At 50.0% G+C, this 23,285-nt stretch overlaps 2 protein-coding genes and 1 pseudogene across 9 annotated transcripts in view; 2 read left to right on the forward strand and 1 right to left on the reverse strand.

Annotated features, from left to right (window-relative positions):
- Positions 1-1,026: 1,026 nt before the first annotated feature.
- Dbi (diazepam binding inhibitor, acyl-CoA binding protein) lies at positions 1,027-8,386 on the reverse strand. 2 transcript variants are annotated; one of them, XM_052736751.1, is made up of 4 exons: positions 8,255-8,386; positions 7,170-7,287; positions 3,767-3,829; positions 1,027-1,257 (listed from the first exon to the last, which is right to left on the reverse strand). In XM_052736751.1, exons 1-4 carry the CDS (start codon positions 8,261-8,263, stop codon positions 1,184-1,186), a joined length of 264 nt encoding a protein of 87 aa, XP_052592711.1. In that variant the 5' UTR covers positions 8,264-8,386; the 3' UTR covers positions 1,027-1,183. The 2 variants fall into 2 exon arrangements, with proteins under 2 accessions (XP_052592711.1, XP_052592712.1); XM_052736752.1 differs by lacking the exon at positions 8,255-8,386 and adding an exon at positions 7,418-7,927.
- A 37-nt stretch (positions 8,387-8,423) lies between these two features.
- CUNH2orf76 (chromosome unknown C2orf76 homolog) overlaps positions 8,424-23,285 on the forward strand; it is a 134,069-nt gene continuing 119,207 nt past the window's right edge. For all 7 annotated transcript variants that reach the window (XR_008217842.1, XR_008217843.1, XM_052736750.1 and 4 more), the window contains exon 1: positions 8,424-8,524. The gene's annotated coding sequence lies outside the window, so the exon portion shown is untranslated. The remainder of the gene's footprint in view (positions 8,525-23,285) is intronic.
- LOC128109598 (prohibitin 1-like) lies at positions 17,768-21,945 on the forward strand (annotated as a pseudogene).

Consider the following 23,285-nt stretch of genomic DNA (forward strand, 5'->3'; position numbering starts at 1 on the left):
TTGCCTGCTGTCTCTTTTCTTCTTTTGAACAGCAATCCTTCTGTGAGAGTCCAGCCTTGCTTTTCTGTGGCCTCCCCAAGCCCTTCCTTCTCTCCCTTCTTCCCCCGGAGGAAGTCCTTGACTCATGGCTGACCGGCCTTCCTGCTCCCACTGTGGCCCAGTTTCCAAAGGAACCCTGGGAGACCTCAGGCCGGGAGCATGCTGTTCCCAAGGGGGCTCCCACTCTTGCTCAACTGCTCTGGATCCAGGGAGAGGCTGGATCCAGACAAAGCTCAAACGCCGTCAATCCCGCCTTCCTTAGACCTGAGGGCGGCCCCTGAGACGGAGCTCTTAGGACATCTGTAGGCTCAGGTGCCAGCCAGCTCTCCTGATCTGAGGCGGCTGGAAGCAGGAGGGAGAAACGCTTCCCTCACCATGGCTGCATACACGGGAACAGTAGGACCACCCCTCACATTCCATCCAGGTACAGAGAAAGAGAGCAGAGGGGCTCTAAGAACACATCTTCATTTATTTTTACTTTTATTTGATTTTTATGACCCAGGGTCTCAGGTAGCCCAGGCTGGTCCCAGATTTGCCGTCACCAAGAGATGGCCTTGAACTCCTGATGTGCCCGACTCTACCTCCTGAGTGCTGGGATTACAGGTGTGCACAACCATGCCTGATTATTTTTGTACAGTCCTGGGGAATTGAACCCATGGGTTAGTGCAGGCTAGGCAGCACTCTGCCAAACTGAGCGACAATCCGCAGCTCCACAGCGCATCTTTAGAAGGAAACAGAGACGAAAGAATGGAGCAAGGCAGGTCACTTCAAGAAGCTGGAGGAGGGGCTGGTGAGATGGCTCAGTGGTAAAAACGCCTGACAAGCTGAGACTGATCCCTGGGACCCACATGGTAGGGAGAGCGAACCAACGCTGGCAGGCTCTCCTCTGACCTACCCATGTGTGCTCACCCCACCCCCTCCACAACAAACACAGTTAAGATGAATAAAAATTAAAAAAATATAAAAGAACCCAGACGAAGGGAGACATACAGTAACAAATGTACTTTTAATTGATTTCAGGTAAAATCTACACAGGGAGGAGGGTCAGCAATTAATCCCGGCCCTAACTTATCGGAGCCGTATCATCTACATTAGAAAAACACCAAGGCATTATGTCCTCACGGGTCACCGTGTGGCTGGTCTTCTAGATTCCGTATTTCTTCTTCAGCTCTTCCACTTTTTCCACGTAGGTTTTCATGGCGCTCTCCTTGGAAGTTCCTGGAAGGAATTGGTGGGAATACACATCAGGAAGGCAGTCTGCTAGAAAGGCATCGAGCTGGCGGGGGTGGGGGTGGGGCGTGTGTATGTGTGTGTGTGTGTGTGTGTGTCCCCGGCCTTGGCTTTTAAAAACTTGTGTGTGCGTATCTGTACAGTGGATGTAATATGTATGTATGTGTCTGTTTCCCAGCAAATGCGCACATGTGTGCAATGTAGAGGTCAGAGTTACACGTCAAGTGTCTTCTCCATTGTTCTCTATTTACTTGAAAAAAGACTTTTATTACTTATTTATGAATAAGTATACATAGGTGCCTGCATAGATGCGTGTGCACCAAATGCATGCAGGTGCCTGAAGAAGTGAGGTGAGGGTGTCAGATCTCTTGGAACTGGAGTGATAGGCAGTTGTGAGTCACTTGTGGGTTCTGCAAACCAAATCCGAGTCCTCTGTAAGAGCAGCAGCCATCTCTCCAGCCCTACCTTAGCTACTTCAAAAGAAAAAATATGGATTTATTTTGCAAGGGGGGTGTGGTGGTTTGAATGAGAATGGCCTCCACAGGCTCATATATTCGAATGCTTGGTCCCCAGTTAGTGGAACTGTTTGAGAAGGATTAGGAGGTGTGGTGTTATTGGAGGAGGGGAGGAGGTGTGTCGTTGGGGGTGGGCTTTTAGGCTTCAAAAGCCCATGCCAGGCCCAGTCTCTCTCTCCACTGCTGGTGGATCAGGGTGTAAAGCTCTTGACTACTGCTCCACCATCACGTCTGTCTGCTTCCTGCCAGGATGATCACAAACTAACCCTCTACAATTGTAAGCAAGCAGAGCTGCCTTGGTCATGGTGTCTCTTGACAGTAATAGAACAGTAACTAAGATGGAGGGGTTATATACTACCACAGCATGGGTAGAGGTTAGAGGGCAACTTGTGGGAACTGATTCCCATCACGTGATCCCTGGAGCTCAAACTCAGGTTTTCAGGCTCGGTGGCAAGCACCTTGACCCACTGAGCCATCTTGCCAGACCCTCCACTTTATTTTACGAGACAAGGTTTTTCTCATGGAACCTGGAACTCCTGGATCGGCCAGTGCTCTCTGAGGATCAATCTGCCTGTCTCAGATCCTTCCCAGCGTTAGGGTTACAGATGCATGTTGCTGTGCCTGGCTTTTTTATACAGGCACTGGGGACCTGAACTCAGGTCCTTGAGGTTGCACGGCAGGCAAGCTGCTGACTAGAAATCTTCCCAGCCCCAGACAGCCAAGCTTTTAACATTACGACACGACGTCATGATCCTCACACGTGTTGGGCCACGGGCTGGACACACTGGCTGTGATTCCAGTTTAGTACTGGGGGCTGTTCTTACAGCACAGCTCTTATATCTCAGAGATGGCCCGAGGACTAGACACACGGCACTCCAGGGGATGATTTCTGCTTTACAATGCACCAAGGCAGCAGGTGGCGTGGACCTCAGCCTTCTAGACAGGCAGGAAAGTGTCCCCGCGGTGATTTTCCTGGTGCTGCCGATTTTGTGTTTGGCTTCAGCCTATGGACTATCTGTTCTGGATTCTTATCTCCAGGAGCTATGTTGTTGGCTGTGAAAAAGCCGAGCCAGCCACCCTCTGCCCCACAGAGAGAAGCTGGGAGAAGAGGTGGGGACTGAGGGAAAGCAGCTCGTTCTTGGAAAGGAATGAGGCCAATCTTTGTCTCCTTTTCACGACACAAGAGACATGAATACACCCCGAGGGACAGCCACACTGGGTTTCCTAGATCCCCCCAGGGTACTGAGAAGTCCTCGGGGACTGATGAAGCGTGTTGTAAAGTATTAGGGTATCCGGGGCCTGAGAATGGTGTGGAAGATGGACAGCCAGACCCACATGGCCCCCTAGCAGTGCATTCTAGTGTGCTAGGCCCTTCCTGAGTTCACCCCTTTCCCCCTCGTGAAGACAGAGGCTTATTCAGCAACTGGCTAGCGAGGGTATGAAAGCTGCCAACAGCTTTGTGCCAGCTTTTGGGGCTTTCTGCCAGGGGAGCACGTGATTTAGTGGAGCCTGGACACTTCTTGGATGCTTGTGCTTAACAAATAATAGTTCCATTCACTGGCCATGCATTACCTCATCCCTTTTTTTCATGTGCCCTTCTGGCTGAAAGGGAACTGGGGAATGGCCACTCGGCTAAGGGGTCACTGCCTGGCCTTGTTTCGGAGATAGAGACGTGGGTGGGAGAACTCACTTTATTCTCTTTACATCCAAAGACCACAGCAACAATGTCACTCCCTGGCCTATTTCTCAGTGACTGATCCCCAAGTCCTTTCCCTCCAGATAACACCTCTGCCCAGAGACAGAGCTCTTAGAAGAGACATCGGCAACATTCGGAGGGGACGGAGGTGGCCTAGTTTTCCCATGCCAGGGCTGGCTGGGCTGGCTTCCAATGTGTGCCTCCTAACTACGTCCTCCCCACTCCAGAATGGAGAGTCTTCAATGCCCAGCCTCACAAAGAAGGGAAGCTGATCAGAACACATTACCTTTCAGCTTATTCCATGAATCCCACTTGGCCTTGCCTTTGAGGTCCAAAAGCCCGGGCCGATCTGCAACAAGGAAGGGCAGACAGTAGATTTATTACAAGTTCTAATGGAGAACTTCATCAACTTTTTCCCCATGAAAAGCAAGATACCATTTTTTTTTTTTTTTTTTTTTTTTGGTTTTTCGAGACAGGGTTTCTCTGTGTAGCTTTGCGCCTTTCCTGGTACTCGCTTTGGAGACCAGGCTGGCCTCGAACTCACAGAGATCCGCCTGGCTCTGCCTCCCGAGTGCTGGGATTAAAGGCGTGCGCCACCACCGCCCGGCAAGATACCATTTTTTTTTCTCCCAATATAGAGTTTCCCTGTGTAGCCCTGGCTATCCTGCAACTCACTCTGTAGACCACGCTGGCCTTGAACTCAGAGATCGACCTGCCCCTGTCTCCCAAGTGCTGGGATTAAAGGCGTGTGCCACCACCGCCCGGCACCAAGACATTTTGAACGCACAGACTCCCAGTGTCTTGCACGGGGGTTCTAGCGTAAGAAACCCAGATGGCTTTGGAGCAACCCAAACTTAAAACTGGGGAAAAACAGGATGAAAAAGTGTTCTTAGATTGTTTTTGTACTTTAAGTTAAATGTTTAAAACCCAAAGTTTTACTTTAAAAACAACACTAGTCTTTGGGCCTGGGGATGAGGCCCTGCTGGTAGATGCTTCAGTGCTGTATAAACAGGGAATGGTGGCACACACCTCTAATCCCAACACCCAGGAAGTAGAAGCAGGAGGATCAGGAATTCAAGGTCATCTCAGCTACACAGTGAGTTTTAGGCCAGCCAGGCTACATGAGAACTTGTCTCAAAAAATAAAATATACCATAAAAGAAAACTGATAGGCCTGGTGGTGCACACCTGTGAGACCACTCCAGAGGCTAGGGCAGGAAGATCGGAAGTTCAAGGCCTGCTTGGCCTACGCAGAGAGCTTCAAGCCAGATTGGATGGCTTAGTGAGATTGTTTCAAAATATTAAATAATAAAAGGGCTAGGGGTGTGGCTCAGTTGGCAGAGTGCCTGCCTGGCATGCCCCAAACCCTGGTCTCATCCCCAGCACCAGATAAACCAGGCCTGGTGACCCACAGCTGTAAGGTGGAAGCAGGAAGATCAGAACTTCAAGGTCATTTTTTTATTGCTACATAGTGAATTTGGGCCAGCCTGGGCTACATGAAACTCTGGCTTAAGCAAAACAGAGGCGGAGAAAAAAGAAAAAAAGACCAAAAATTCTCAAACCAAACAACCAAACCTGTTAAACAAACAAACATCCATTCACATGGTTCGGAATCCAAAAACTCTGAAAAAAAATGGGGCTGGAGAGATGACTCAGCGGTTAAAGAGCACTGGCTGCTCTTCCAGAGGACCCAGGTTCAATTCCCAGCACCACAGGGTGGCTCCCAACTGTCCATAACTCCAGATCTGACACCCTCACACAGACCGACACGCAGGTAATACACCAATGCACACGACATTGAAACAACAACAAATCCCAAAGACAATTCTGAAAAGGAAAACTATCAGCTCCCCCACCCCCGCCCCCACCCCCAGGTGGCCTGGTTTCTCTCTCTGTTACATCACTGTCGCCAGTGGATGGCCTTGCCTGCGACCTGTCTTTATAACCCGGCTCTATTTTCCCACCACTTTGCTGGACTCCTTGTTGATTTATAGGGTTTTGTTTTAACTGAAGACCAGGCTTCTTCCAGAGCATCTGCGTTTGGGCGAGAAGCCCTCCCACCACCCTTCTTACTGCAGAGCGTAAGGCTTGGGGCACTGACTCTGAGGGAGAAGTCCTGGGAACTTTACAGGAGACTGTTCCTACACAGGAACCCTCGGAAGCCCAGAGGAAGACTCCCTTGCCAGTCTGTTCTCCCGAGATGGCAATGTATATTCGCAACATTCAGTTAACTGATGTGTATACTGGGATGCATGTGTGCATGCCACTGTGCACGTGTGGATGCCAGAGGACAACTTTGGGGAGTCCGCTCTTTCCTTTCACCAAGTGGGTCCCTTAGGCACTCAGAGATGGCAGCAAGAGCCTTTACCTGCTACCATTTCACTGGTTCTTGCAACGTTTAATTCAGAAGCCACTTGCCCCATGTGGCTACTGAGCCCTTGAAACACGGTTCATGCAGCGACAGACTGAGCTTTTGCCATTGCTTAGGGATAGCCACATGTGGCTGGTCTTTGTTGTACTGAACAGTACAGCCGAAAAACAGACAACAGTTTCCTGATCAGGAAGTGACAGATTCCAAGTCAGTCTACCGATGCTCATATGCCAGCAAGTACCTCTGGCAGCAAGGCCTCCCAGCCTACCCGTTCTCTTCCCACTTCCTTCTTCTTCCTGGATGTTTATAAGCCCTCTGATCTGATCTGACCTGCGTGGCCTGCCACTCCAGCTCCACTTGGTGGCTGAGGGGTACATTTCCTTCTGTGCTGACATGAGTCTTTGCTAGAACGCACTGTGCCTCAGCATACAGCCACTGCCCGAGGCAGCAGAAAAGACAATAAAGACCAAGGTAATCCACAGCACAGCTTCAAAATCTGTACCAAGGGGCTAGAGAGATAGGTCAGCCAATAAAGTGCTTACCTTGCGAGGAGAAGGACCTGAGTTCTAGTCCCAGAACTCATGCGAGGGGGAGGGGAAGGGGGGCGTGGGGAGCACACAAGGCAGCCTGTGCTTATAATGCCAGTGCTGGAGAGGCAGAGACAGGCAGACCCCTGAGGCTTGCTGGCCCACCAACCTAGACTACTTGGCAAGCTCTAAGCCAGGGACAGAGCCTGTCTCAAAAAAATAAAAATGAAAAGCAAAACACCAAAGGTGGATGGTGCCGGTGGAAACAACACTCGAGGCTCTTCTCTGGCCTCCACTTGCACATGCTCCGACCAGACAAAAAAGTCTGCACCGAGATTTTTTAGAGAGGGAAAACGTCATCTGGATGGTGCAGACTTTGGCCAGCATCAATTCCAACTTGCCCCCAGGATACCAGGTGCGTCCCTGCTCATCTATTAGGCTTGGGGTGGCTGCCAAGTGCTCGATGACCCTGCTCATCTGGTGGGAACAGTAGGCTCAACAAAGCTACTACTGAGCAACAGGGCTTAGTGCAAGCTTCCTCTCCGGGGCCTTCGATTCCTTCACAGTAGATGCTGAGATAATTGGTAAAGTCCTTCTAAAACCAGATTGAATCTGCTCCCAGGCTCACACTAAGAATTTAGGAAGATGGTCTCTGCAGGTGAAAAATCTCCCAGCTTAAGTCACCATAGCCTGCCTGAACCTTAGGGCCTCGGGCAGTTGGAAAGTGAGGTTCTCAGACTCCCGAGCTGTGGAGCCAACTTGGCCTACTCTGATGTAGAAAGTTGGCCATACCTGTATTTACGTCGCCCACGGTAGCTTGTTTGAAGTGGCTGTAGATGAAGAGCATCTCTTCGTCACTTGGCTGGGTCTTGAGGCGCTTCACCTCCTCAGCAGCTTTGTCAAATTCCGCCTAAGTGAGAGGGAGAGGAACGGGGATGGGAGAACGCCTGAGTAGGAGAGGTCCAGGGACGGATGGGAAGGCAGGAAAGCAGCACTCCTCCCAAACTCTCTCCTCTCACTAAGATTCAGCAAAGGCCCACCTGTCCACTCACGCAGCTGCAGCACTGTGTCAAGTGTTGGGAATAGACTTGGCTCACAGTGGGAGTACACGCCCTTGAAAATTTTCCTGCCCAACTGCCTGACCACCGCTGGCGCAAATCCAGCAATTGCTGGGGTTCCAGCAAAGCCTCGACCTATGATCAGCGGAGATCGACGAGGCAGTGAGGGGAAACGTGGCGTGATCACAACAGTCGATCAGGGTTCAGGACACGAACGCAGTGGAATCCAGGGTCAGGAGCCCACTGGTCCCTTCCTATGGGGCCTGGAGTTCAGCGTTGACCTCTGTCCCAGTGCCCAGATTAAGGAGAGGCAAGTGGGAGGAGCCTGGGATCGCCCTACAGGGCTCGGTCCCGGACAGGGGTCTCCACTGGAGGGAATGGAAAGGCTTCTGGGCCACCTCGCCTAGTGGCATCTCTCCTGTACAGGGGCATGCCAGGCAGAAAACTAGTTACTTCCCTCGACCTCCAGGCTCCCCAGCCAGGATCCATTAGTGCCCCTCTGTTCCATTCTGGTCCTTCCCAGTATGGGATTCAATCTTCTCTGCCCTTCGTTCCCTTATTGCCCCATCTTTCTTTCGAGGACCCTGTGCCTGCTTCATCCAGGCGTCCAGCCCACCTGCCACTCTCCAGCAGTTCCGGCGTGGGTGGCAGTTTCAGAAATCTGCAAGGGAAAAAGTTCCGCTCCCCAGGCTATGAGCTGGGCTCGGATCCCAGAGCAGATGCCTAGTATCCGGGGAGGGGACACCCCGCGGGGTTCCTGCTGACTGATTTCCCCCAAACCCACTGCACCTTCGCAGCCCGGCAGGGCACGCGCAGTACCTGAGACATGCTGGCGAGGTGATCTGGATCCCGAAAGCGCGGGAGCAAGCGCAGGCAAGCAGCACTCAAGTTCCAGAGTGCACAGGGTAGCGCCTTTAAAAGACTGCCCCTGCGTTCCAACCGAGCTCGGGCGAGCGCCTGCAGCCAATCAGAAGTCCAATTGCTTTCGGGGGCGTGTCCAGCCCAGGCCGGAGCTCCAGCCCCTCCCGGACCCAAGAGGGCATTTATTGCGCACGCGCGGGGAGGAGCCGCGGGGCACGCCGGGAGCAGGTGGGACGCACTACGGGATTTTTTTTTTGGAGGGGTGTTGGCACTCGGGGTGAGGGCGGTTGGACTGGAGCTGGGCAGGAACTGAGGTCGGGTGGAATGGGGTGCTGCTGCAGGAGAATAGAAATCAGTATGATTCTTTCCCTTTAAATATCATGCCGGTTGGGATGAGGCCGGAAGTTGCATCCCTGGTCTAGTAACTTCTCAGCCTGGAAAATGGGATGTCGCGATCCCTTTTAGGGGCTCGAGGGAAGGACCTTTGGTGCCCTGCGCGTCCCAAACCTTTTCCTCTGAACTGTTGGCACATTCTTTGACCTGTGCGCATTGTCCATAGTTTTCAGTCCTGCATCCTTAACGCGGTCCAGTGTTCCACCAGTGGCTTATAAAGGTGGATCCAGGCAATGTGATATCTTTTGCACGGGAAGAGGTGCCCAACAAGCCTTGGTTAAGTGAATAACTTTTCTTCTCAAACGGTTTTTAAACACTTGGCCTGATGAGTGCAGACTTCTAGACCTTGAGCACGCAGCAGTGGACAGATGAATCCTCTGCACCCTTAGAGTGTCTTAGAGTGGGTTAATGGTTGGCATAGTCAATTACAGACCTTTTAAAAAGAATTGGAAACGGGGCGGTGGTGGCGCACGCCTTTAATCCCAGCACTTGGGAGGCAGAGCTAGGCGGATCTCTGTGAGTTCGAGGCCAGCCTGGTCTAGAGAGCGAGATCCAGGACAGGTACCAAAAACTACACGGATAAACCCTGTCTTGAAAGAGAGAAAAAAAAAAGAAGAATTGGAAGTTTTAACTGGTGTGTGTGTGTGTGTGGGGGTGATGTGGTGGAGAGAAGATGCTGTTTGAGCAAGCCCTGCAAGTGAGAGAAGGAGCATTCTAGCAGAGAGCAGGAGTGAGCAGTGGGTTCCTGTGGAAATTGAGGTTCCCTTTGAGTTTAGCCTCATTAACAAAATAAAACTGACTCAGAAGGAAGCTTGAGGACAGTTTCATTGAAGTTTGAGATTAAAAACAAAAACAGCAGACAAGCTGAAAACTCTGACAGCCACTAGGAGAAAAGGAGATGGAGGAAAAGTCATGCCTTTTAAGCTAGGCTTGGAGGAAACAGTGAGAAAGCCCAGAACTTCAGGAAGAACATGCATAGGAATGCCCAGCGGGACACTGAGTTCAGAGGGCATTCGGTTCCAAGCATATGTGTCTCAGGACAGAGGATTGTACCAGAGGCACCCGGTTAGACGTAGAAATAGAGCTAGCTTATTAAGAAAAGGAAAATACGGGGATGAGGCTGGAGAACTCAGACAGAGGTAGGCTGGCTAGATGAGGTTGGTCATTCTGGGGATGCAGGCGATCATTCTGATGGAGATGGAAGCGATTGGGATTTCCAGCAGAGAAGATGCACTACACAAGTGTCTTATGGGAGGTTGTCATGGGAAGCTAAGCTCCATGGGAGTGTGAGGAGAGGAGGCAAAGGGGGCCAAAGGGGGGATTTTCTGGCACTGGATGCCAAGGTGGAAGAGAAAATTCCCTAGAGGTCATTACAAAGGGAAATTGTCCTTCACTTGCTAATGTGTGGCAAGAGGCCTGGACCACAGCTCGCCACCCTTTTTACCCTCCGCCTCATCATAACTGTAGTCCTTTACAAAGGGAGGGCTGGGCTCTTGCTTAGTGTGGGATAGTGTCTGCCTAGTGTATTTGAGGTCGTGAGTTGGAATCCCAGCCCTGCAAAATAGAAAACTTAAGCCCAAGCTTTCAGATGTCACCTACAGCATCAGCCAGGTTTTGTGGAATAAGAAATTTAATTGCAGGGAACACATACAGGTTTTGTGAACCACTTTGCTCAGAAAGCAAAAGTAACAAAAATTTTGGCGTTAAATTTGAAGAAATTGCCTGTGAAGTATAAAGAATGTGGATTTCTTCCATAGTGGCAATTTAGGGGACTCCACCCCCTCAAGACTCAGATGAATAGTTATGGTAGACTTGTATTCCTTGCTGTAGTTTTCCTGGTCTCTTTTGAAAGATCAGTTGGCACCACAGAGCTTTGAAAGGACTCAGACGCGAGATCGGTGGAGGTGCCGTTATCTTGCTAGTCTGCATGTAGTTCAAGATTGATTTGTTGGTTGCTTGTGAGGGATATGATTCACTTTCTTAATTCCATGTGGTGGTTCCAGATGAGGGTACAAAAACTATTTCAAGTGGGTGACAGCGTGCTAAAGGGTTGTGGGTGCTAAGTCATCTTGAGCCGGAGGAGAAGGAAGAGCACTTCTCCTTGTGGTGGAGTGTCCCCTAGGCCCTGTTTCAGAGTCACCAAGAGCCTCCTTCTCAGCATACTGTGTGACCCTTGTCTTGCTGCTCAGTGACTCTGTGTTGGTGCGTCATCTCCGGAAGTGTCACCTAGAGGCCTGCCTGCCCTCAGTGCTTCTACCCCAGGGAGCTGGGGTGGCATTTGGAGGCCATAGAAAAAAATCTTGGGCTGGAATTCTTCAGGTGCCTTCCATTTGGTTTTTGAGACAGTGTCTCTTTTTGTTCTGGAACTCACCAAGTAGGCTAGACTGGCTGGACCGGTGAGCCCCAGGGGTCCTCCTGTTCTGTCTCCCCAGCACAGGGATTATAAGCATATGCCACCATGCCTGTGTGTTTTGCATGGTTTATGGAAATTGAACTCAAGGTTCCCATGCTTGTGTGGCAAACACTTTCCTGACTTAGGCTTCTCAGTCCTTGGAATTTCATTGTTAAAAATAAGCTTCCCAGGCAGGAGAGCACATACCATGCAATCCTGACAACCTGACTCCAACCCTCAGAACCTGTATAAAGGTGGTGAGAGAACCATGTCCACCGAACTGTCCTCTGACTGCCACATACCTGCTGTGACATGCCCAGATCTGCACTCGTACACACGGTTCTTGCACACACGTGCAATAATAAATATATTAAAAATAAACTGCTCAGTCTATTTGGGATAAGTCATATGAATTTTTTTTTTTAGTTATATACTTCTACAAAACTAGAAAAGGTCATTGCTTTTCATAATGCTGAGAAGTGATGGAGTCCTCAGCTCTGTTTATGTCGTCATGAGCGACTCTCACGTCATGATTTTATTTATCTGCTGTCTGCTGCCTCCCGTACATGAGCTAAGGAGAGTAGAGTCACCATGCACTGGCTACTGCCTCATCTTTTGATGCTTGCTCTTCTTAGGGACTCGACAAACACTTACTGACCGAGGAAATGCCTTTTTTCTATAGGCTGTGCTCCTGGCTAGACTTAAAGGCACACACTGTGATCCCAGGACCAGGCAGGCTAACGCAGGAGCATCCGTGAGAGTTGATGACTGCCTGGGCCTCACACTAAAACCTTCTCTCAGAAAGCAAACAAAAAGGACTTGGGGATGGTTTAGTTGGTTAAGTGTCTGCTTTGCAAACACAGAGACCTGAATTAAGACTTCCAGCCCCCACATAACTGTTAAAACTGATTTTCCACACTGGAAGGGGATACAGGCAGATCCCAGGAGCTTGCTAGGTGGCCATTCTTGCCAGTTGGGGAGCTCTGGGTTCAGTGAGAGACCCTGTCTCAAAAAATAAGGTAGAGAACGATTGTAGAAGATACGCAATGTCAGCCTCTGGCCTAAACACACACACACACACACACACACACACGCACACACGCACGCACGCACGCACACACACACACATCCAAAGGCATACATCACATACATATACCAACAAAAAAAGAGCAAAAAAAAAAAAAAAAAATCAAGAAGTTCCTTTTAATTAGCTGCCAGCTTGGAAAACAACTGAATTCATTAGAGCTGATTATGAGACCATGGGCTGGAACAAAGCAGATGAACTCTGGCCCAAGGCCTGTGCTATCTTTTGGTAGCACTCCCAGCCTTGGAAGCAGAGGGCTTAGGGAGGATGGGGAACCTGACCCAGCCAACTTGTCAGCTAGTCAGTAGCAGTTATCAGCACTGCAGCTTGTCCTTGTGGATAGGAATCTATGAGGTATCGTTCTGACCGTCCATAGGCATCCCTTGCTCTCAGCTTAGTTAGACTGACCAGGTTTACCAGGCATGACATTCCTGCTGTGAAGCAGGCTGCATCGCAAACATCGGAAAGCAGTTGGCTACCCCTGTAACTGTCCTGCCACTGTTTGACCAGCAGGCGTATTTTGCCAGGCAGGGTTGTAGCATGCAGGATCCAACACTGGATAAGACCACTGAGGTCTCTTCCCAAGAAGCAGCTTGCCTTCCACTTTCTGGCACTATAAGCTAGCCAGCAGGGAGAGTTTCCAGGTCACTTTGAGGTTGATTCCTCTGTGTCTGTATACACAGGTTTCCCTTACTGTTAGTTTAAGCCAGATGGGCAAGACACACGAACAGGTGAAAATTGGTCCCACCCAGTGAGTGTGAAGAGTGGTTTAAGATTAAGTTTCTTGCTATAAAGGAAACCTCTAATTTCTAAAAGTAACCTAATCGTTAAGAATAGAGTTAAGGGCAAACTGCCCTGGCAAGAGAGCTTTCGTGGAAGGCAAGGGCGTTCCCACACGGCCAGTTAACACTCCGCGTGGTTCCCATTTTCTTGGGATGTGACTCCTCTGGCCAGACTCCAGTAGAGCTGGGAGGAGAATAGTGTCTTTTTAAAGGGGTTGGGAAGGGTTTCCAAGATAGGAGTCGGGAGAGAAGGGTGGTAGCCTGGGCTCTGTGGAGGCTGAGAGCCCAGAGAGTGGGGTGGGAAGGCGAGCATGACTTTCCCACAACTGCAGTGAGAGACTTGCCAGCCGAGCTCGGACATCTTTGCCGTACCTCAGATGCTTATGTTGAGAGGAACTGCATCAAGGCGGGTGTGAGAGGAGTGTGTGTGTGACACACGCTTGGTATTCTCTCCATCCTCACCTCTTCTGTACCCAGACAGCATGTGTGCTGGTGTCCAGTGGTGACAGCACTGAACACCAAGAGGGCTTGGCGGTGTCCTCCATTCCCTAAGAGAAAAGGGAAGGATCAGGTGTTCTAGGTCATCCTTGGCTACATATCCTGTCGTAGTGCCTTTGTGCGTACAGTCGTGTTTGTGTGTGTGTGTGTGTATGTGTGAAGGCCAGGGACAGCCTCAGTTGGTGTTCCTCAGGCACAGTCTATCTTTTATTAATTTTATTATTTTAAATTATTTTTGCACATTCCTTAAGTATTTATTTATTTTTAAATAACTTATTTATTTTTATTTTATGTGCATTGGTGTTCTGCCTGTATGCATGTCTGTGTGCGGGTGTCAGATCTTGTAGTTACAGACAGCTGTTAGCTGCTGTGTGGGTACTGGGAATTGAACTCATGACCTCTGGAAGAGCAGTCAGTGCTCTTAACTGCTGAGCCATCTCTCCAGTCCCAAGTATTTATTTTTTAACTGTGTGTATATATGTGTGTCAATGTGAGTGTATGCTGTGCGTGTGCAGGTGCTTATGGAAGCCAGAAGAGGATATCGATTCACCTTGGAGTTAGAGCTACAGGTGATTGTGAACTTTCTGATGTGGGTTCTGGGAATCAAACTCAGGTTCTCTGGAAGAGCAGCAAGTTCTCATAACTGAGCCATCTCTCTAGCTCCATTTTTATTATTTAAAAGTGTGTGTGTGTGTGTGTGTGTGTGTGTGTGTGTGTGTGTGTGTGTGTGTGTGACAGTATGAGTGTTCAAAGGACAGCTTTCGGGGCTCAGTTTTCTCCTTCCACCTTGTTAAGGCAGTGTCTCTCCTTTTTAGGTTGCTCTGTATTCTTCAGGGTAGCTAGCCCTCAAGCTTCTAGGAGATTCTTCTGTTTCTCACCGTAGGCGTGCTGGGATCACAGCTATAAGCCTGTGCATCCGGCTTTTCCCCTGGGCCCTGGGAATTGAACTCAGGTCATCAGGCTTGCAAGACAAGGGCATTTTCCTGCTGACTCACCTTAATGGTCCACTTTGTTTTTGAGACAGGATCTCTTCCCGGACTGGAGCTCCCTGGGTAGGCTAGGCTGGCTGGCCAGTGGACCCCAGGGTCTGCTTGTCTCTGCCTCCCCAGTGCTGGGATCACAGTGCTTGCTACCATGCCCGGGGTAGTTTTTAAATATGGGCTCTGGGCATTTGGGTCCTTGCTTGCAAACCTTCACCAACTGAGACCTTTCTCTAGCCCCGCCCCAGTGCCTTTCTTTGATACCCCACTCTGACAGAAGAAAGGATCACTGACTTATTATTACTAGATGGAGGAAAAAGTTCTGTTCTAAGGTAGGGGGTCTGGCTCTCCCGAGGACCTCTGCAGCCACCTTGCTGTCAGGGACAGGAATGCCTTGCTGCTGTTTATGACCTGTCTTCTGTGGATGTTGAGATGGGCTAGGAGGGTGGCCTTACCACAGTGGATAGAGGGACAGTGCTGGCCCTTCAGTAGGTCTACCTTACACCACTCTCTCCAGAGAGGAAGGAATGCGTGTTACCAGTGATGGGGTGGAAGTTGGAGATCCCCAGGTGGCCTCATTGCCATGAGGAAGATGGGAATAGAATGCACTCTGGCCCAGCTCCCTACCTCGTCTGACAGGTGACAGGGTGCCCCATTAAGGCCTGTTGAGGATGGGACTCCCAGGGTCCCTGGGATATTGCTGGTCCAGGTAGAGGTAGGGTCACAGTCTTTTGTGGTCTCTACTGGAGCAGAGCCACGTTGTTCATTGTTGGTATTTCTGAGGTTGTAGAGTTGCTAAGCAACGAGTCTGAGACCCAAGAAAGCCCAGGAAACTAGCCCACCACCATCTTATGCTACCGATCCTGAGGTCGGTAGCCTGCCTGCCCGCCTCCCTCCATGTTTCAGAGTTTTAGCTTTGTTTTGTGTATACCATCGGGGTTTGGAGTTGACGTAGAAGGAAAAGCACATCTTTGCCTTCTTCATGTAGGACGGCGCTACTTGAAGCTCATTGTTAAGATTTATTTTTATTTATGCGTATCTATGTATGTCTTTGCTGAGTATGCACTTGCGTGGGGACACTCATGGAGGCCAGAAAAGGGTGTCAGACTTCCCAGATCTGGAGTAACAGGTAGCTCTGAGCTGCCCAATGTGGGTACTGGGAACTGAACTCAGATCCTCTAAGCAATGCCCTTAACCATTGAGTCATCTCTCTAGCACCTGGACCTTATTTACACAAGGCCTAGAGGGACACACCTGTAATCCCAGTATTTGGGGGGATGAGGCAGAAAGATTTCAAATTTGAAGTTAGCCTGGGGTACATAGCTAGACTCTGTCTCAGACAACCAAACCCCGCCCCTAAAAAACCAAAACAGTAAATAAAACATTTTAAAATTATTTCTACAAAGTACACTGGGTCCTGAATGTGTAATTCCTGACAGTCTTCTGGGTTTTTTCTTAGATTGTTATTTAAAAAATTAAAAATGTGTATTAAGTGTGCCTGCATGTATGTCTATTCACACATGCATGCCTGGTGCCCATGGAGGGCAGAAGAGGGATTGGATCCCCAGGAGCTGGAGTTACAGGTGGTTGTGAGCTGCCATGTGGGTGCTGGGAACTGAACCAGGTCCTCTGGGAAAGCAACAGGTGCTCTTACCACTGAGCCACCTCTCCAGCCCCTTCCTAGGTTATCTTTGTCCTATTCATTTATTTTTTGTGCATGTGCATTTGAGTGGGCATGCATGTGTGTGGAGGTCAGAGGACAACTTGCAGGAGCGGCTTCTCTCCTTCCACCATCAGGCGTGGCTGCCAATGCCTTCTCCCATTGAGCCATCTTGCCAGCTCCCCCGCCCCCCTCCTGTGGATCTTAACAGTCCAGTGAAGACTCTTGAGTTTCCACTGTTGCCCGAGAAACATTAGTGATAATGTGGTTATCGGAAAGTTGGGTACAAGGTAGAACATCGTCATATCTTAAGAATCCAGGATGTGGGCTGCGGAGATGGCTCAGTGGGTAAAGAGCTTGCTTTGCAAGGGTGAAGACCTGCGTTCAAGTCTCCAGAGTCCGTGTAACAGTTGGACGTGGTGACGTTGTATCTGTAATCCCAGGGCTCCTGCCCGAGATGGAAGGAGGAAACAGCAAAACTGCTAGAAGCTCATGGGCCTGTTAGCCTGTATGCAGTAGGCAAACCACAGGAAGCCGTCTCAGACAGGGTGGAAGGAGAGGACAAGGGTTGTCCGTCCTCTGACCTTCAGTTATGGGCCATAGCATGCCCCCCCCACCCCCCCACCCCCCCCCCCCCCGCCCCGCGCACGTGCGAGCGCACACAAGCTTTTTCAAATAGAAAAGAAAATGAAGAAGAACACATGTGGTAGCTGCTTGTGCTTAGTGCTTTGTCCACTAAACTGAGGCCAGATCCAACTTTCGAGCCTGTGAAAACGCACACTGCTGGGCATTCCGCAGATGTCGTCTGTCTTACAGAGTGCCCTTCCTGGCATGAGCATTGCCGAACGACAGCTGGAATTTACCTCTCCTAAATGCTCTCTCCGACGCCCCGGAACGGGACGCGCGCTCTTCTTTCTAGCCTGTCAGACTGCTCCCGGGTGTAGCACAGCTTCTGCTCTGGGGGTCAGACATCACGAACGGCTCTAACCCCTCCGTCCTTCTTCCCCCAGCTGGAGAGTGCGGGTGAGCACGGAGTGAGCGTGGGAAGCTCTGCTTGTGCTTGACACTCTGAGTAGCAGTCATCACTGTCACAGGGTGGTTTCCTAGTACAGAAGCTCAACAGGCCACGCTAAGGGCAGAGGTCAGATCTTGTGCTCCCATTTCTATGATGTCAGAATTGAATCAGACGAGGTGGTTCAGTGAAGGCACCTGCTGCCAAGCCCAGCAACTCGAATTCTGTCCCCACGACCCACATGGACAGATGTCCTCTGACATCCGCATGTGCATTCATACACACACACACACACACACACACACACACACACACACACACACACACATACACTAAAAACATTTGTGTGTATGTCTGAACCGGGAGCTTACCTTTTTGGTTAGATTGGGATCATCTTGCTTCTGCGCCCCCCCCCCCCACTCCCCAAGTGCTGGGGTTGCCAGCATTTGCTACAGTAGCCAGCTTTTATGTGGTGCTGGGGATCGAACTCACACTTGTGCTTCGGGAACTTTTCCTGCTGAGCCATCTGCCCAGCTCAGGCATCATTTCTTTAAAAAACTTTTTGAAAATTTATGTGTGTGCGTGTGTGTGTGTGTGTGTGTGTGTCTGTGTCTGTGTCTGTGTCTGTGTCTGTGTCTGTGTAGGGGTGGGTGGGTGATGCATATGTAAACTTCCCATCTCTCTTTCCATCATGTGGGTCCTGAACTCAGACTGTTGGGTTTGGCAGCCACCTGGGTGGCCCTCAAGTGACTTTTGTTTATCGACACTTTTGTAATTAGTCAAGAACTACTTTGTTCTTTTTAGCATGGACTTGTGGGATGAAGACGTTTGCGTGGTTTGGCGGTAGAGCTGGTAGCGAAGCCTCATTTTAATGGTAGTCTGTATTTGAATAATTAGGTCGCTTTAAAAAAATGAAAGCTGTAGTTTAAACAAAGAAACATAGCATTAAAACTGCTGTTGAGGGATTGGGGAGACAGGAGTCTGATCCCCAGGACCTGTGTGAAAACCACAGGCGTGGTAGCAAGCACTGCAGTTCTAGTACTGAGGAGGCAGAGACCGTCGCTGCCTGGGGCTCTCAGGCCAGCCGGCCTTAGTGTACTAGTGAGCTCCAGGCCAGTGAGAGATCCGGCCTGTCCCAGAGGAGGCGGACACCAATCCTGAGAATGATACTTGGGGCTGTCCTCCAGCCTCTGCGCACATGTGCAGGGGTGTGCACACACGTGTTGAAGGCCCTGCGATTCATGTCCCCTGTGCTGCTTGTTCTGGTCTCAAGAGTCCCCTTCTCGTTACGACTTGGCATTTTATCTGTTTCTTAGACTCACAGTGCTACAGGCAGAATGATTAAAACAACAGAAATCTGCCGTCTCGGAGCTCCGGAGGCCCACACTTCGTGAAACCGGGCGTTAGCAGGGCTCTAATTCTCTTTCTGCTGCTGCTATGAGAACACTGACCAAGAGCAGCTGAGGGGAGGAGAGAGTTTATTTCAGCTCACAGGTCACAGCTCATCACTGGGTGATGTCAGAACAGGAGCGGGAGGCCGACACCGTGGAGGAATGCTGCTTGCTGGCTCACTCACCAACCCGTGCTTAACTCGGGTTCCTGTACAGCTCAGGACACCTGCCCAGGACGGCTATGGCTATCAGTATTAACCATCCCCAGAGTAGGGACGTAACCCCCACATTTTGCTGACAGAGATGAGATCCCAGCACAGTCAGGGATGGCAAAATGATTGCTTGTGATTCAGCAGCCAACAGCTTGCTGTTTTATGCAATAGACTCTTGGGACATCCAGAGCTGGGTCATTTGCTTTAAATCCTGGCCACCCACTGATGACAGATGGCAGGGAGTTTGTCTTGCTAGCGTTTCTCCACATGTAGCTCCTCCAGAGTCCTGGAGAGGCCCCTCTGCGGCTGGGGGTGGGGCAGCACCACCTCTGGGGATGCCCCTTTCTGTGGCACACCCAGCTGTGGGAGTCAGCAGGGTGTTGAGTGCACTGAGGACTCCACCCTCTGGGCTGTGCCAGTTCCCTCCCCTTCTGTGGTTTGAATTTTTTAGGTTTTTATTTAAAAAAATTAAGAGAGAGTGAGAGCGAGCACATGCATGCACGAGGGAGGGAGAGGGGGAGAGAGAGAGGTTTGTCACTTGAGTGTGGTCATGTAAAGGCCAAAAGGGGCATTGGTTCCCTGGAGCTGTAGTTATAAGTGATTGTGAGGCTGGGAACCGAACTCTGGTCCTCTGAAAGAGCAGCAAGCACTCTTAACCACTGAGCCGCCTCACCCGCCCCCTTGAGCATCTCTTGAAAGCCCGAATGTTAGAGGCATGGTCCTCCAGCTGGTGCTGTTGGGAGGTAGCAGAACTCTCTGAGAAATGGGGCCTAGTGGGAAGTCTCTGGATCAGCGGGGTAAGCCCTTGTCTCTCTCTTGGTCTTTTGCTCCCTCACCTTGAGGTGAGTGGCCTCTCTCTGCCACCTTTTTGTACCATCTTGCTATAGGCCTGAAGCAGTCGGGCCATAGATGGTTATTTGTCTGAGAACTTTTGGTCTGTGAGCCAAAGTAAACTTTTCGTTCTTTTTGTTGTGTCTTAGTGATCTGTTGTGAAGAGACTCCGTGACCACAGCAACTTTTATAAAAGAAAGCATTTCATTGGAGCTGGCTTACAGTTTCAGAGGTTTAGTTAGTTTTTCTCATGGCGGGAAGCATGGCGGCGTGCAGGCAGACATGTAGCTGAGAGTTCTGTAACCAGATCCACAGGCAGCAAGGAGAGCCACTGGGCCTGGCTTGAGCGTTTGAAACCCCAAAGCTCATCCCCAGTGACATGCTTTCTCCAGCGAGGCCACACCGACTCCAACAAGGCCACCCCTCCTGACCCCCCTCAGCAGCACTACTCCGTAATGACTGAGCATTCCAATATAAGAGACTATGGGGCCATTCCCATCTCAGATATTTGTTATATGGAAGCTGACAAATTGTGAGTCCTATTTAAACCCTGTTAATAAAATCCGAGTATCTTGGGGCTGGAGAGATGGCTCAGTGGTTAAAAGCACTGGCTGTTCTTACAGAGGTCCTGAGTTCAGTTCCCAGCAACCACATGGTGGCTCCCAACCATCTGTAAATGAGAACTGGTGCCCTCTTCTGGCATGCAGGCAGAACACTGTATACAAAATAAATAAATCTTTTTTTAAAAAAAAAAAATTCGAGTATCTCGTAGGACTGATCCCCAAAGGTGATATAGCATGAGGATGGGGGGCAGTGGACAGTGTGTGTGGTACCCCAGGTCAGTAGGTGTCAGACAATACATTCCTAGGTCATCAGCTAGAGAAAGAACCCTCCCAGCCAGGGTTCAGGCAGCACTGAGTAGATACCAGCCATCCCTGTTGGGCCTAGACTGTACTCTTGGCCCATGGGATCTACTAGTATGATCTTAAAATAGTGTTTTGCTAGGCATGATGGCATATACCTATAATCTGGGCTCTTTGGAGGTCAGTGGTTGGAGATCTGAAGCAGGAGGATCTAGAACGGCGGTTCTTAACCCCTGGGTCACAACTCCTTTGGGGATCAAAGGACCCTTTCACAGGGGTTGCTTAAGACCATCAGAAAACACACTTAATTACCATTCATAACAGTAGCAAAATTACAGTTATGAAGTAGCTATGAAAATAATTTTATGGTTGGGATCACTACAACATGAGGAACTGCATTAAAGGGTCTCAGCATTGAGAATGGCTGGGGAATTCATGTGGAGGTCTTTGTGAAAGCAGGTGTGAGTGAGGACAGAAGGAATCATGGCTGCCAGAGTGTTCGAGTCCATTGGAAAGTTCAGCCTGAGTTTAGCAGTTACAGGAAACGTGGTGAACGCTGCCTTATATAAATATGGATGCGGGGCACAGAGCTGTCATCTTTGACTAGTTCCGTGGAGTACAGGGCATTGGTAGGGGAAGGGACAAACTTTCTCATTCCTTGGGTACAGAAACCAAATATCTTTGGCTGCTGCTCTCGACCACGGAATGTACTGGCCATCACTGGTAGCAAAGATTTGCAGAACATCAACATCACACTACACATCCTCTTCCGGCTGATGGCCAGCTAGCTTCTTTGTGTCTGCACCAGCATCGGTGAGGACTATGATGAGGGGGTGCTGCCATCCATCACCACGGAGATCCTCAAGTCAGTAGTGGCTTGCTTTGATGATGGATAATTGATCACCCAGCGAGAGCTGGTCTCGAGGCAGGTGAGCGATGACCTCACAGAGCGAGCAGCAACATTTGGGCTCATCCTGAAGGACGTGTCCCGAAAGGACACATCTGACCTCCAGGAAGGAGTTCACAGAAGGGGTGGAAGTCCAACAGGGGCCTCAGCAGGAAGCGGAGAGGACCAGATCTGTGGTGGAAAGGCTGAGCAGCAGCAGGAGGCAGCCACCACCTCTGCTGAGGATGACTCCAGGGCCGCTGAGCTGATCGATCACCAGCTCACCGGCCACCGCAGGTGATGGCAGCTGCTGAGGACGTTGCCTACCAGCTTCCCTGTTCTTGGAACATCACCTGCCTAGGTGCCAGTGGGACAGTGGGTGTTCCTCCAGCTTCCCCAGTGAGGCTGTCCCTGCTTGCACCTTCTCAGGCCAACCAGGCCATGGCCTTGATAATTCTGAGTGACGCTTTCCTTCTGCCCCACCCCAGAAATCACTGTGAAATTTCCTGATTGGCTTACAGTAAAGGAAATAAAAGTAAAATAACTTCAGATCTCTATTTATGAAAAAAAACAATAAAAAAGGAAGATTGGGAACCACTGCTCTAGAGTTGAGGCCATCCTGACATATATAGCAAGAAGAAAGATGAAGCCAGGTGGTGATGGCACACGCCTTTAATCCCAGCACTCGGGAGGCAGAGGCAGGTAGATCCCTATGAGTTCAAGGCCAACCTGGTCTATAAAGTGAGTTCCAGGATAGGCTCCTAGACTGCACAGAAACCCTGTCTCAAAAAACTTAAAAAAAAAAAAAAAAGAGAAAGATGCCTGAAGAATGGGTCACAGTAGCCCTGTATCTCTTATCCAAGTACTTCTGGAGAACGTGGAAGTGGGGACTTAACAGCTCAGTGGATACAGGTACCTAAGCCACCTTTCTGGCCCAAGAGGAAGAGATACATGGTCTGCCAGGCAGAAAATGACCTTCACAGAGGACCCTCCTCCCACAAGTCACAAAATTGGTTCTTCTGACTCTCTCTCTCTCTCTCTCTCTCTCTCTCTCTCTCTCTCTCTCTCTCTCTCTCTCTAATTGTTGTTTGTTCATTTAATATAGGGCCTCATGTAGCCCAGGATAGCCACTGTTACATACTGAAGAATGAACATGCATTTCTCATCCTCCTGCCTCCACTCTCTGAGTGCTGGGATAATGGAGTGTGCCCCTGTGCCTGGTTTATGTTATTGGGGTAGAACTCAGGGCTCTGTGCATGCTGGACAAACACTCCACCAACAGAGCCACATCTCCAGCCTATGTTTTTACAACCCAGAGACAGAAACAAGTAGGGAGGTGTTTGCCGTATTAGGTTTTGGAAATTGAGCTATTTGCTTATTTACGGTCAGAGGGGAGGTCCCTTGTCTCAGGGAATTGAGGGTTGTCCTTTTGTTGTGTTACTGAGATATCGCCAGGCCAGTTTCCCAGTTGCTTACCTGAGAACTCTGGTTATGGAGGCCAGAGCTAATGGCTTCACTCTTACTTGCTTTATCAAGCTATGTTTATACCAGTTCCTTGAGCTCTGTAGTCCCAAAGAGTGGCCTCTGTGGGTGCCTCCCTTGAAATGGGTTTCTGCTGGAGTGGAGACCCTCACATTTAGGTCATCTGAATCATCTTATGTGTGTGTTTGTGTATATATGGGTACACGTGTCTGTGGGTGTGCCTGTGCCTGTATGTGTGTGCATGTGTAAGTCAGAGGACAGCCTTGGGTGTTGTTTCTTAGGCCATTTCCACTTCTTTTTCGAGATAGGGTCTCTCACCACCCTGGAACTTGTGTAAGTCAGAGGACAGCCTTGGGTGTTGTTTCTTAGGCCATTTCCACTTCTTTTTCGAGACAGGGTCTCTCACCACCCTGGAACTTGCCTGTAGACTGGCCAGCAAGCTCCAGGGATCTGCCGTTTCCACGTCCCCAGCTATAAGGCTATACCACCACACCTGGCTTTTTAATGTGTGTTCTGGGGACCA

The sequence above is a fragment of the Peromyscus californicus genome, unplaced genomic scaffold (assembly GCF_007827085.1).
Source record: "Peromyscus californicus insignis strain IS unplaced genomic scaffold, ASM782708v3 Scaffold_14__1_contigs__length_90479793_seg_2, whole genome shotgun sequence".
Taxonomy (NCBI): Eukaryota; Metazoa; Chordata; class Mammalia; order Rodentia; family Cricetidae; genus Peromyscus; species Peromyscus californicus.

Coding starts and splice junctions, on each gene's coding strand:
- Dbi (XM_052736751.1), bottom strand. Junction 3,830..7,169: donor CGTGGGCGACGTAAATACAG/GTATGGCCAACT, acceptor TCCTTGTTGCAG/ATCGGCCCGGGCTTTTGGAC. Junction 1,258..3,766: donor TTCATGGAATAAGCTGAAAG/GTAATGTGTTCT, acceptor AATTCCTTCCAG/GAACTTCCAAGGAGAGCGCC.